The 13,313-nt window shown below is 47.8% G+C and overlaps 1 protein-coding gene across 1 annotated transcript in view; it reads right to left on the bottom strand.

Annotated features, from left to right (window-relative positions):
- LOC146839360 (glutathione S-transferase P 1-like) overlaps positions 1-13,313 on the bottom strand; it is a 195,144-nt gene that overhangs the window by 91,043 nt on the left and 90,788 nt on the right. The window contains exon 2 of the mRNA XM_085651360.1: positions 4,872-4,907. Coding sequence (XP_085507486.1) covers positions 4,872-4,907 — 36 coding nt within the window. The remainder of the gene's footprint in view (positions 1-4,871; positions 4,908-13,313) is intronic.

Below are 13,313 nucleotides of genomic sequence, written 5' to 3'. Positions count from 1 at the left end.
TGCATCTAGGTGGCATTTTGTGATTTCTAAATAGCAAATTTTACAGATTCGCTATTTAGAAATCGCAAAATCCAATGCATGTAGGAATCGCAAAAAAAAAATGCGATTCCAAAAAATTCCTTAATTGCGACTCGCAAATTGCGAGTCGCAATTAAGAAATAGATTCCCATTCATTCTGAATGGGAAGCCATTCGCAATTTGCGAGTACCAAATAGGTACTCACAAATTGCAAATGCAATTTCAAAGGTTCTAGGGGGCCTTAAAGGCCACCCTGCTGCACCCCAAAATTTGGCATGTGTGCTCATGTGGCCCTTAGGGCATATGTGTGTGCCACATGACACTTTGAAAAATGCACTTTTGTGCATTTTTGACAGTTTTTGCAAATTACCATCAACTTGCAGTTGATGGTAATTAGCGTTTGCTAAATGTGAAGTCGCATTTAGGAAAGGCTTTGATGCATCGCAAATAGGGAATCGCAATTTGTGATTCCCTAAAAGCAGTTGCAATTTAGTTCATCACAAAATTTGCGATTACCTATATTGCGAATGGGTTTTGGGTTGATGCATCCCAATTGCCTACATACCGGTCGCAAAGGGGCCGATTCTACTAATCGGCCCGTTTGCGATCGATATTTAGGTTGATGCATGTGCCCCTATATAACTACCATGGACCCAAGTCAGAAAATCTGATGGCAAACTTGAAAAAATAAAAAATATTTTCAATAGTTGGTATTTTCAACTAAGCCTGAAAGATTTTTATTTTATTTTAGGGTTGAGTTTTAATTCATCAATCGGAATAACCACTCAAATAATACAGGAGGATTAAATATGGCGAGTGGACTAAAAGGAAGGTAATATTAACTTATGCCGAAATCAACATAATTTATGATGGATTCATTTTGGAGCCAGTAGGATGTTACTTCATAAATTGTGAATTCTTCTCAAAGTGTGGATTTTTAATGGCAAATAAAATGTGCATGTCTAAAATGTGATATTATTTCAATGGAACTGCTCCCCAAATGTAGATTTACTCAATGAACATAGAGAGTGGACAAGGACATAACAATACATTTAATCAATGACAATACACAGCGGAGACCACAATAAAACTTTAGATTTACTAAACGACCATAGAGAGCGGACCAGGACATAACTATGGATTTACTCAATGACCATAGAGAGGGGACCGGGACATAACTTTATATTTACTCAATGACCATAGAGAGCGGACAAGGACATAACTGTAGATTTACTCAATGACCACAGAGAGCGGACCAGGATAAACTGTAGATGTACTCAATGACCATAGAGAGCGGACCGGCACATAACTGTAGATTTACTCAATGACCATAGAGAGGGGACCGGGACATAACTGTAGATTTACTCAATGACCATAGAGAGCGGACCAGGACATAACTGCAGATTTACTCAATGACCATAGAGAATGCACCAGGACATAACTGTAGATTTACACAATGACCGTAGAGAGCGGACAAGGATATAACTGTAGATTTACTCAATGACCGTAGAGCGGACCAGGACATAACTGTAGATTTACTCAATGACAAAAGAAGACGGATGTAGGAGGCTGGCTCAGTATATGGTGTACACTCATAGGAGTGATGCACCTTATACTAATCCAGGTAACACTTATGGCAATTTTAATGGTCTTTGATAACCTTAGGCTCTCAAAGTGTGAGCTGTGGAGAGCAGCCTTCAGGCCTACCTTGAAGGAGTGTAAAGCAGCTTGTTTTACCACCTTTATTCAAAAGTGTAGGTTAGATAAAAGGGAACCACACAGTATTTGTAAGAAAATCAGTCTATTTACTATGCAACACACTCACTAACACATTGGTATATCTCCTACCCTGAGATATCCATAACACACACAAGAATACTTCAAAACAATCAGGTAAGTAGCACAAAAATACACTGGTCTCCAGAGGGAGACCAAACTATATACTAAGAAAGTGGAATGTGAACTGCGAAGGAGAACGGGACTTGGACAAGAAGACTCAGAGGAGCTGCGGGAGCCAGGAACCATCCGAGGTAAGTACCCAGGAACCCCACGGAGGCTCTGTGCAGAGTGGAAACACAGCTGCGTGCCCAACAAAAATCAATGAAAAAGTTGTGGTTGCAGTTTTAAAGAGGAAGGACCATTCTCGTAGGACCCTAAAGAAACCTCTTGGAGGACCGGAGGTTGGAGAGCCACCGTACACGGGGATGCCCCAGGAACCAGGTTATCTGCACCAGGGGAGCCGGATGCACAGGGGTGAAGTGACATCCAAACCGGCCATAGACAACAATGGAGAAGGCTGTGAAGGAGATCAGTGGAATCCAAGGATGGATTCTTGAAGAGGAGAACCTGCAAGCAGACGGGACCGAGTCCATCCCACTTGGAGGTGACCAGGAGGCACGGAAGCACAATGCCCACTGATGTCAGGAGGTTCAAGAGTAAAGACAGTGACCTTGTCGCTGCAGCTTTGAGGACCAGGCGATGCTGAGGAAGACCAGGAGCCGTGCACAAGTTGTCCCGATTCGGATGTCAGTGTCTAGGTGATCGGTGTCCAGTGGGAGCACCAACAAGCCTTGGTAGCCGCAAATGGCATGGAAAGCGAAGAGATGCCAACGTTGGGACCAGGAAGGTCCAAGATACTCACCAAGTGCAGGAGTCAGACCAGGCCCTGAGCAAGCAGGGGAGCCCACTGAAGCAAAGGCAGACCCTCAAGAGGACCCACAGGCCAAAGGCACAGGATCGCAAGAGGACCTCAGGCAGCTCACCCAAGATGGAGGCCCACGGTGCAAGGGATGCAGTGAGGATGCTGATCTTCGGTGGATGAGGTGCTGGAGGCTGGGGCTTTTTGCATCCCGAAGATCTCTGGAGTGCAGTCCCAACAAGCCTTGGCAACGGCAAGTGAACGCCGTGCACAGTGGTTTGTCCCCAGCGGCTCCAACGAGGGATACAGTCCTCCAAATTGCAGGGAAGACAGGCCAGGCCTCTGGAGAGCCACCGAACCAACACCTGTGTTGCTGAGCCTCAGGAAGTCCATAGGACGACAGACGCAGTAGATGCGGTGTCTACATATGCAGGGGAGTGGCTCCTTGAAACCAAGGGAGATTTCTCTGTAGGCCCTTGATGCCCACAGGTCTTCTGGAAAACCTGGGTGAGGCACGGACACACACGAGGCAGAAGACTTGAAAAACAGCGAGACTAGGAGCAGCAGGCATCTTCCTTGATGCAGTCTCGGTTCCAGTCGTAGTCCAAGTGTCCAGACTGTCGAAGAGTTTCTTGGCCTCAGAGGTGAGTCTTGTTCCGCGATGAATTTTAGGAACCAACCACATGGGAGCCCTTAAATACCTAAGGAAAGGGTTGGAACAACTCGGGGGCCCCTCCCAGCGGAGGGAGGGCTGGACAGAGGGGAGGATACTCCCCTGTCTTTGTCTAGTTTCGTGCCTATGCCGGAACCAAGGGTTCCTGAAATGGCTCAGACCGGAGTATGCAAGGAGGGCACTATTTGTACCCTTCAATGCAGTTTGGTGGTGCTGGAAAGCACCCCCACCCCAAATATTCTAAGTCCTGTCTGGGAGGTGGTCACACCTCCCTGTGACAGGAAATCCATTGTTCTACCTTCCCCTGATGAAGCTCAGCTCAGCAGCAGGAGGGCCGAATAGTGTCTGTGGTCGGCAGCAGCACTAGCTTGCTGGCAGACCCTGAAAGGCTGTTACCCGGAGTACAGGGGGGTCTCCTAAGGAGCCCCCCAGTACATAGAATCAAACTTCCAGCACCAGAATCGGTGTTGGGGTATGATCCCAGCATGTTTGATACCAAACATGAGCAGCGTTGATGTAGCCATTATATAGTAAGACATCTCATATTAACTGATGTCCACTATAGATCTTAAAATGGCTGAATGTACTTACAAAATCTGGAGAATTGGACTGAAGGGCCTACTATAGGGTTGACTTGTAGGTTTTGAGTACAGTGACCTCAGATATAAGGAAACGTATATCTGTGGTTAGGGGTGAACAAACCATCTTGCACGGGCTGCAATGACAGGCCTGTAGTCAGAGTTTAAGTGGACTCCCAGGGTGGCACGATACATGCTGCAGCCCATGGGAGACCCCGGGTATACCTATACCCTGGGTACCTCAGTACCATATACACTTCAGAACTCAGCTGGATGGAGCCAAAAATAGACCCAAGAAACTCTTCGGAATCATCAAGGAACAAACTAACCATTCTTCCAACCCGATCTCCACCGGCTCCCTAGTGGTGATGACTTCACAGCTCACTTCTCGGAGAAAACAAGGAAAATCGAATTAGAGCTATTACAGGTCTCCCCTAATCTGAGACCTTCAAACCCCTCTGCCGGAACAGCTGAGTTGGCAGATTCCTTGAAAATATCTGTGCCCTTGGGCCGTACTCTCAAAAACAACGCCTCTTGGAATTCCTTTCTCCTCCCTGATGTCACGGAGCTCCTACACAATATGGCATCCCTTAAACCCTCCAACCATCTCTGTGATTCTTTACCTGCTAAGCTTTTTAAAGAACTCAATTCAGCCATTCGCCCTCGTTGGTCCAGGATCATTCAAGAATCCCTCCTACAGGGAAAGATTCCGGATTGTCTAAAGGTTGAGCAAGTTACCCCATCCCTAAAAAGCCCAATGCGAATCTATCTGATCCCACATAATCCAGTGGTAGAGGTGCTTGGCAACGGCACGTAATTTTCAACACCGGCACTTAGGACAGCTGCCACATGGCGGCGATGTTGGTCTACTTTTAGGGCAAGCATAACATGAGTGTTTAATGTTACAGTTTCAGTACTACTTCTTTCTTTGTGAACTTGAAAGAGAAAACGTTAGGTTACTTACCGCGGAGGTCGAAGTAGGTGATGGTGTACTGTGCCACTGCAAGAAAGAAAACAAAGAGTCAGAGTGTGTAACATACACATATAAACAAACAAGCACAAAAGGCTTGCAGGCAGTAACCAGAGGGCCAGCATTGCCCAAGGGTACAGCCTGAAGGCCAGTCTTCACTGGGGCAGCTGAGCCCAGACGTACAGCCGGAAGGATAGTCTTCACAGTGGCAGTACTGCCCAAGGGTGCACCCAGCAGGCCAGTCCTCACAGGCGCAGGACTGCCCAAGGGTGCACCCCGGAGGCCAGGCTTCACAGTGACAGCACTGCCCAAGGGTACACCCTGAAGGCCAGTCCTCACAGGTGAAGCACTGCCAAGGGTACACCCTGAACACCAGTCTTCACAGGGGCAGCACTGCCAAGGGTACACCCTGAAGGCCAGTCCTCACAGGGGCAGCACTGCCAGGTACACCCCAGAGGCTAGTCTTCACAGGGGCAGCACTGCCCAAAGGTGCACCCTGAAGGCCAGTCCTCGCAGGTGAAGCACTGCCAAAGGGTACACCCTAAACACCAGTCTTCATAGTGGCACCACTGCCCAAGGGTACACCCTAAACACCAATCTTCACAGTGGCAGCACTGCCAAGGGTACACCCTGAAGGCCAGTCCTCACAGGGGCAGCACTGCCCAAGGGCACACCTGGAATGCCAGTCCTCACAAAAGCAGCACTGCCCAAGGGCACACCTGGAATGCCAGTCCTCACAGGGGCAGCACTGCCCAAGGGCACACCTGGAATGCCAGTCCTCACAGGGGCAGCACTGCCCAAGGGCACACCTGGAAGGCCAGCAGGTGCAGCACTGTGCAGAGGGTTCTGGAGCTGCCCTCACAAACACTGGGCACAGAGGCCCTGCACGCAGTTCAAGCTATTACCAGCCAGTGTCTGGCCCAGTATGACACAGAGCTACAAACTGTGCTAAGCGTGTGCGTCCGAAAGCATGACCGGCGCAAGGGGGCGAAGAAGACCTGGTCAGTGAGAACAGTCTGTGCCCTCTGCAACCGGAGAGATCATGTCCCCAATGTTTCTTCTCACCCCTTCCATGTCAGCAGCCCATCTAAATTGCAGACGTGGCTACACATGTAATCCCAAAGCCCTCTCTAGGAAAGAATGCCAGGACCCCCTGCCCCCTCTCTCCTCTCCCATGTCTCCAGGCTGCCAAGCTTCCCAGGTCCAAGCTTGAAGGGCTGCCCCTGTCCTAGTTTTGTTCTTTGAATTCCGGGTCTTGCAGCTTGTTTTTATGATGCATTATACGAGACTTCAAATCCCAGATTTCAAAGACAGCCCTGGACTGGAGAAACCCACCCAGCATGGCCCAGGGAACCTTCCGGGCTGTGTCTTGTCGCCACCCTTCCCCTGCTGCCCTGTCTGACTTCCGGTCCCCGAAGCCCCTTGTCACCAATGGAGAGCCGGGATAGTTGGCACCACAGAGTGGAGTTTTTAAACTGGAATCTGCACTCTGGCACCAGACCCCCCATCTTCCTGCTTCCTTCTGATGCGAAGTGGGGTGCGCGGGGCTGCAGGTCAGAGATGGGGCCCGGCAGCCTCCAGCAGGGACTGTTCACAGGCCAAGCGGTATTTTTTGTGAAAGTGTCCGTCACAAAAATTCTACAAATGTTAGTTTTTTTTGCTGCAATATTTGTTCTCTCACCACAAAATTAGCCAACCCAGGCCACATAATCCAAACCGGCACGTCATTTTCAACAGCGGCACTTACGACAGCTGCCACATGGCGGTGCTGTTTGTCTACTTTTGGGGCATGCATAACACGAGAGTGTTTATTATTACAAAATACATTCAAATGGAATAACACACGCCCCCCCCCCCCGAGCCATGCTGATAGCGTTGGGGCCTGGAATAGTCTGAAGTGTCACCCGTCAGAGTGTGAGGGTTAGTTTGTGGTGGTGCTGGCGGTGCTGAGAGGGACGAGGAATAGTGCACGCGCCACTGGCCTCCAAAGCAGGGCCCCGGAGCTCACCATTCTTACAAATGAAGCGCTGTGAGTCTGAAGAGGCGCTATGTCCGCTGGGGGAAACGACCTTACTAACGAATTTCTAACAACGATGGGGCTTAACAACGAATCCTGAACCACGACCTCCTTAACTACTACTTCACTTACAACGAATTTTCAGAGGTCTGTGCATTTATAAGCACACAGACATGGAAAACGGTTTCAACAGAGCATAAGAGTATAATGGTTTAACTAAAGAATTAAACAATATCGTGTTAACTAAAATATGAACATCTTTTTAAAAGCAAGCAGTACAATTAGTGATCCATCGGTATTTATTTAAAGTATGTGACAAGAGTAGGAGGGGAAAAGTATGTGCAGGTTCATGACCTTGAGTTTAAATCCGCTACCGACTGCAAAAACTGACACTGGACCAATTACAGGCAGACGTTTTGTAGCAGCAAATGAACAGCACCAGCACAGTAACTTTGGCAATACTGACATCTAGTGGCTAGATGTAACTCGACACGGTAGGGTTACAAATGCACTCGCTTATGTGGACAGCACGCAATTAACAAATATCACTTAGTGACCAGCGGAAGTGATGACCCAATTTCCAAGATAAGGATTTTGGGAAAGAGGTAACACAATTAGTAATAGTCGCGGCAAAAGCATTGCTGAGTTTTCTTTGAAAAGGGCTGATTTGTAGCAATACGTTGTTTCAGCGTGAGTCCCTGGTCCAGTCTGGAACAGTAGAGACACAAGATTCTTTATTAAAAATAGTTTTTATTGAAAGTGTGGTTTAATTTACTTACTTTTTTTAAGGATCGTGTTTCAAACCTGCGTTGTTTTGAACGTAGTGGTAGATTCGGAGTATATATCAACAGATTAATTTTCGAGGTTCACAAAGTCGTGGTTCAGTACATAGTTGTTTGGCTTTGGTCGTGGTTTAGCCTTCGTGGTTTAGGCATTCGTGATTTAGGTGGTAGTTGTATAATCATACATTCGTCTGGGACGCACAACAAAATTCGGTTTATTTATTTTTCTGTTATTTACCTGAAATCGTCCGTATGCCGCATTTTACGACCCCCCACTCTGCCCCTCACCCACCCCACGTCATCGCCCGGTGGCACGCCCTGTGCGGGCCGTGGCTGCTCAGGACAAGCACACAACTGAAGGCTGTGAGAACAATAACAGTCTTTCTTCACTTGAGACCCCCTCAGAAGATGAACTCAGAGACATAACTCTGCTAATCAAATCAGGCTCACCATATGATCCCTGTCCGCCTAACATCATGGACCAAATACCTGTCCAGGTGGCAAGTAACTTGGGCCAAATTCTAAATAAAGTATTCACAAGTGGGACCTTCCCGGTCCAATGGAAACGTACTTCAATTCTCCCACTTCTGAAAAAAGATAATCTGGACATTGCAGAGCCGTGTAACTAGAGGCCAATCTCGAGACTCCCCTTCACGGCTAAAGTGGCAGAGAAAATTATGAATAAGCAAATCTCAGAATATATAGAAGCAAACTCACTGTTGGATGAATCGCAACATGGTTTTAGGAAAAATTATAGCACTGAATCCGCTTTAATCATAGCCACGGAAAAAATACTTTAAATCCTCGATGGAGGAGGGACAGCGCTGTTGGTCATGCTTGACCTTTCAGCAGCATTTGACACGGTTAGCCATGAGATTCTGGTGGACCGGCTCCAAGACTTAGGGATAAAAAGCACTGCATTAAATCTATTAAAATCATTCCTATCAAACCGCCAGCAAAATGTGCCAATGGGGAAGTTTGTCTCCAAGCAGTTCTCCTTACCATGCGGATTACCACAGGGATCGGCACTCAGCCCTACACTTCTTAATCTTTATGTTACGCCATTGGCATCGCTTATAAAAAACACTGGTTTTTCTCTCGCCTCCTATGCTGATGACACCCGAATAGTGGGGTCTCTGACTAATGGGTAAAACAGTCCTGGATGCACATTCAGCACTTGCATGAGAGGCGAGGGACTGGATGGACAGACATTGCTTGAAAGTGAATGCCTCAAACACCGAGGTCATCATCTTTGGCAACAAACCCTCCCCCTGGACACCAGACTGGTGGCCGCGGGAGCTAGATACCCTACCCACACCCTCAACCAAGGTAAAGAACCTAGGTATTATAATGGATAGGGAACTTAAATTTAAAGAACAAGTTAACAAAATTACAGCGGCAGCCTTCCGTTCTATAAGGTTGATTAAGGAAATCAAACAATATATCCCGACTGAACTGCTAAGAGTAGTAACCTCAGCAATGGTCCTCGCACGAATGGACGACTGTAATGGTCTTTACCTTGCGCTTGCTACGGGTCTCGTGAACAGACTTCAGATCCTACAGAATGCGGCAGCCCGCCTCATCTTTAAGATCCCAGAAATCGAATCAGCAAGGGAAGCCATAAGAAAACTGCATCGGCCGCCCGTCAGACAACAATGCAAACTCAAGGCCCTCTGCTTGGCGTTTAAATCCTTGCAAGGACTGAGACCAGACCAGCTCAAAAACAAACTGCGATGGTGTACGCCAGCAAGAACGCTGCGCTCAGGCCTGGCGAGAAACATGATGGTCCCTCAAGCAAAGAAGGACACACGGGGAGGCAGATGTTCGCTCTGGAACCAACTACCTATCGCCCTAAAAACAGCACCCTCACTGATAAGGTTCAGAGAGGGCCTAAAAACCCGGCTATCTGTGGAAGCCGGATAATTCTAGTTGTTTTTTAGTTCTCGCCCACAGCAGAAGTTACCCACCTAAGCTGCACCAGTTCTCAGCTTTCTATAGCGCCAAGACGCCTTCGGGCATTAGCTGCGTTCTACAAGTATCATTTACATTACATTTCACTCCATGGTTACAGCGCCCTACAGTTTGTGGCTCTGAAACAATTCAATCTTCCACTCAACTAACGGCTTCACACAACCCGCGATTTCAAGTCAAAAGGTTGACGGATCTGTATCGCCACTGGCCTGATCTCCTGCCAGCTCCTCTGGACAAAACTCTAGTTTGGTAAAATAAACTACACCCATTCTTGCGATGGGAAAAATGGGAAAACTTCAAAGCTGGGCTTACAACGAGATAAACGACCTCGGAGGCAGACGCTGCTACTACAGAATCCAACAATCTGGACTGCGACAACATCTTTAGTGAAGTTCTGAAAATAAATAATAAATAAACAACCCCACCTTTGAAATGTCCTCTCAAGGTAGAATTTGTCTATGCGACTGTATTCAACTACTTAAGATTGCCACCTGCCGAGATAACCCCTTGAGGGTAACATATCGCTAACAGACGTGTTGGCCTTTCATACACGTTTTTGGGGACAGATCCTGGCTTTACGCACAACCTACCTTGAACCATACCTCTGCCATCCACTTCAGGTGCGCAAAGCACTTACCTTCTTTAACATGGATCAATGCATGCACCCTACAATGTATTGATTTGTAAACTGTCGACATACAACTTTTCCCACACACAACCACATCTGCCTCCAGAATTTGCCCTGTTTCCATGCTACGCACCCACACATGTTCACACAGTAACTTCATGCTGTATAGGACTATAGTGATGTCACTGACCCGTCACGAGAGGTGATGACAGTGCATGGTGGATGCACACGTTCTAGTTGAGTGTTCACGAACTGGTGAATTTCGGTGGGGGGGGGATCTTGGTCACCATGAGGCTGCATGGGACTATCAATTAAAGTCTACACGGGTTCCCAAGCAGCCTTTTCCCTTGGTGATTAACTAATGGCACGTGTTCGCATTGCTGTCAGACAGTAGGCACTCTGGTGAGAAAGCGCTTTTCTATAGCTCTCAGCACCCTCAGCTCTGGTCCTCACAGGGCAGGAGACACGTCACCCAACCAGAGCACCTCAAGGTCTGCATTAACAGCCGGGTACTTTTATCCACAATAAGCATGCAAAAGTTTTTAGTAAACTAAAAAAAAAAAAAAAACAGGTGTGTTCCTCCCCATATACCTTCGCCCACTTCAGCTTCAGTTCACATGCAGATGCCCTCTCAGTTGGATGGCCGGCAAGAGGTCAGCAGGGTCGCATTCACATTCACAACCCTCATACATTCTGGACCCATGACCTCAAAATCATAGCTCATGAGAACAAGAAAAGGTCAATCATGCATGCCTTTTCCAAAATCCTTTCAGAAAAATGTGTCTGTTCAGTCCTGCCAACATCCCCCCTGCTGGGAGGCCAGCTAAAGAGCATTTACTTCAAAAAGCTTTACTATTCGGGTACCAGTATTATGATTCAACATGAAATGGGCTGCAAACGGGAGGGGCGTATTCCTATCTAGATGCAAACGAGAGGGGCGTATTCCTATCTAGATGCAAACAAGAGGGGCTTATTCCTATTTAGATGCAAACGGGAGGGGCGTATTCCTATCTAGATGCAAATGGGAGGGGTGTATTCCTATCTAGATGCAAACGGGAGGGGCGTATTCCTATCTAGATGCAAACGGGAGGGGCGTATTCCTATCTAGATGCAAACAGGAGGGGCGTATTCCTATCCAGATGCAAACGAGAGGGGCGTATTCCTATTTAGATAGAGGGGCATATTCCTATCTAGATGCAAACGGGAGGGGCGTATTCCTATCTAGATGTAAGTGAGAGGGGCGTATTCCTATCTAGATGTAAATGAGAGGGGCATATTCCTATCCACATGCAAATGAGAGGGGCGTATTCCTATTTAGATAGAGGGGCGTATTCCTATCTAGATGCAAACGGGAGGGGCGTATTCCTATCTAGATGCAAACGGGAGGGGCGTATTCCTATCTAGTTGCAAACGGGAGGGGCGTATTCCTATCTAGATGCAAACTGGAGGGGCGTATTCCTATCTAGATGCAAACGGGAGGGGCGTATTCCTATCTAGATGCAAACGGGAGGGGCGTATTCCTATCTAGACTACCTTAAGGTGCCAGGTTAGTTCCAGAAGTGTACAACAGAGGGGATCAGACCATAGTTCATCATGTAAACTAAGAAATGCTGGACAGATTGAATTTGGGTGCACCAGTGACCCAGTTCTTCTCTGAACGCTGAGTGGCAGAGCAAGGAACACTGCTGAAGTGTCGGTACTTACACAAATCTCACGAATTAAGTGTTCTAATTTCAGAAATGAAGGCACATAATCGTACTAGCTGTACAGACACAAAATCCACAAACTTTTTTTTCAACAAAGGCTTTGTGGAAAAGAACCCTCCTCTTCAATGTATCAGAGCATACGCTGTTGGCCAAAAACACAACCAACAACCTACCGAGACACCCAACAGGAGGCCAACATATTGGCAAATGTTGAACTCTACAAAACTCATGAACGAAAACAAAATAGTACAATCCCACTGGGTTTACCCGTGCACAGTGCTGAAGCCCCCTTCACCGCGGAGCTATTGTTACGCCACTGGGCAGAACTGGTCAGTCGGATGACCCCGGGTTTCTCAGTCACAGAACGAACTGTAAACCACAGCCGGACAAACACAACACGCTGTGGTCTTGCTCTGCTAACAGATCCTGGCAGGGAGGTATGCCATGGCTTGGCAAAGCGAGCTGAACCGAGGGTGGTTAGAGTGTGTGATGGTCAGCCCCCAGAAACGTGGGTCCCACCTGCTGCCTGGAAGTTTATTATTATTATTATTAATGAGTTTTATAACGCGCCTGGTTACCCTTGGGCATCCCCGCGCTCATCCAGAAAGAGACGCCATAACATGAGGCACCGGAAGTTAGGCAGGAAACAGGTGAGTTTTTAACAGCTTGCGGAAGCGCAAGAAACTTGATTCCAGGCGTAGGTACAGTGGAAGGGAGTTCCACAGAATGGCCACATTGATGGAGAATCTTCTGCCCCCAGTTCTTGCCTTCCTTACTCTCATGACCTGCAGCAGATGTTGATGGTCCGAATGAAGGGAACGAGAGGCCTTATAAGGTTGCACCATATCCCGTAACATAGGAGGGCCTTTCCCCTGCAAGATTTTATGGGCCATGCAGAGTGCCTTAAATTTCACCCTCTCCCTAACGGGAAGCCAGTGCAACACCTTCAGCGCAGGTCGAGCAGACTGACGCCTGGTGAGATCCATCAGGAGCCTGGCGGCCACATTCTGCACTTGGTGTAATTTGTTTAAGGTGGACTCTGGGGCCCCCAGAAACAGCACATTACTAAAGTCCAGCCGGGAGATGATAAGCCCCTGAATAAGTAACCTCCTAGAGACCACTGGGAGGAGAGGTAAAATCTTTCGGGCTGAACGGAGCAGACCAAAACACACGCCTGCGGTCTTTTTAGCGTGAGTCTTAAAGGTAAGGTCCTGCTCCAACCACACCCCCAAACTCTTGATCTCCTGTTTGGGGGTGGGAGTCGCTCCCAGGCAACTAGGCCAGCTACTCGGAGACAGGGTAAGAGGGGAGTTCCCCAATATCATCAATTCC

This window comes from Triturus cristatus, chromosome 4_1 (genome assembly GCF_964204655.1).
Source record: "Triturus cristatus chromosome 4_1, aTriCri1.1, whole genome shotgun sequence".
Taxonomy (NCBI): Eukaryota; Metazoa; Chordata; class Amphibia; order Caudata; family Salamandridae; genus Triturus; species Triturus cristatus.
Note: the sequence above shows the minus strand (reverse complement) of the source record. Positions and strands in the feature narration are given on the sequence as shown.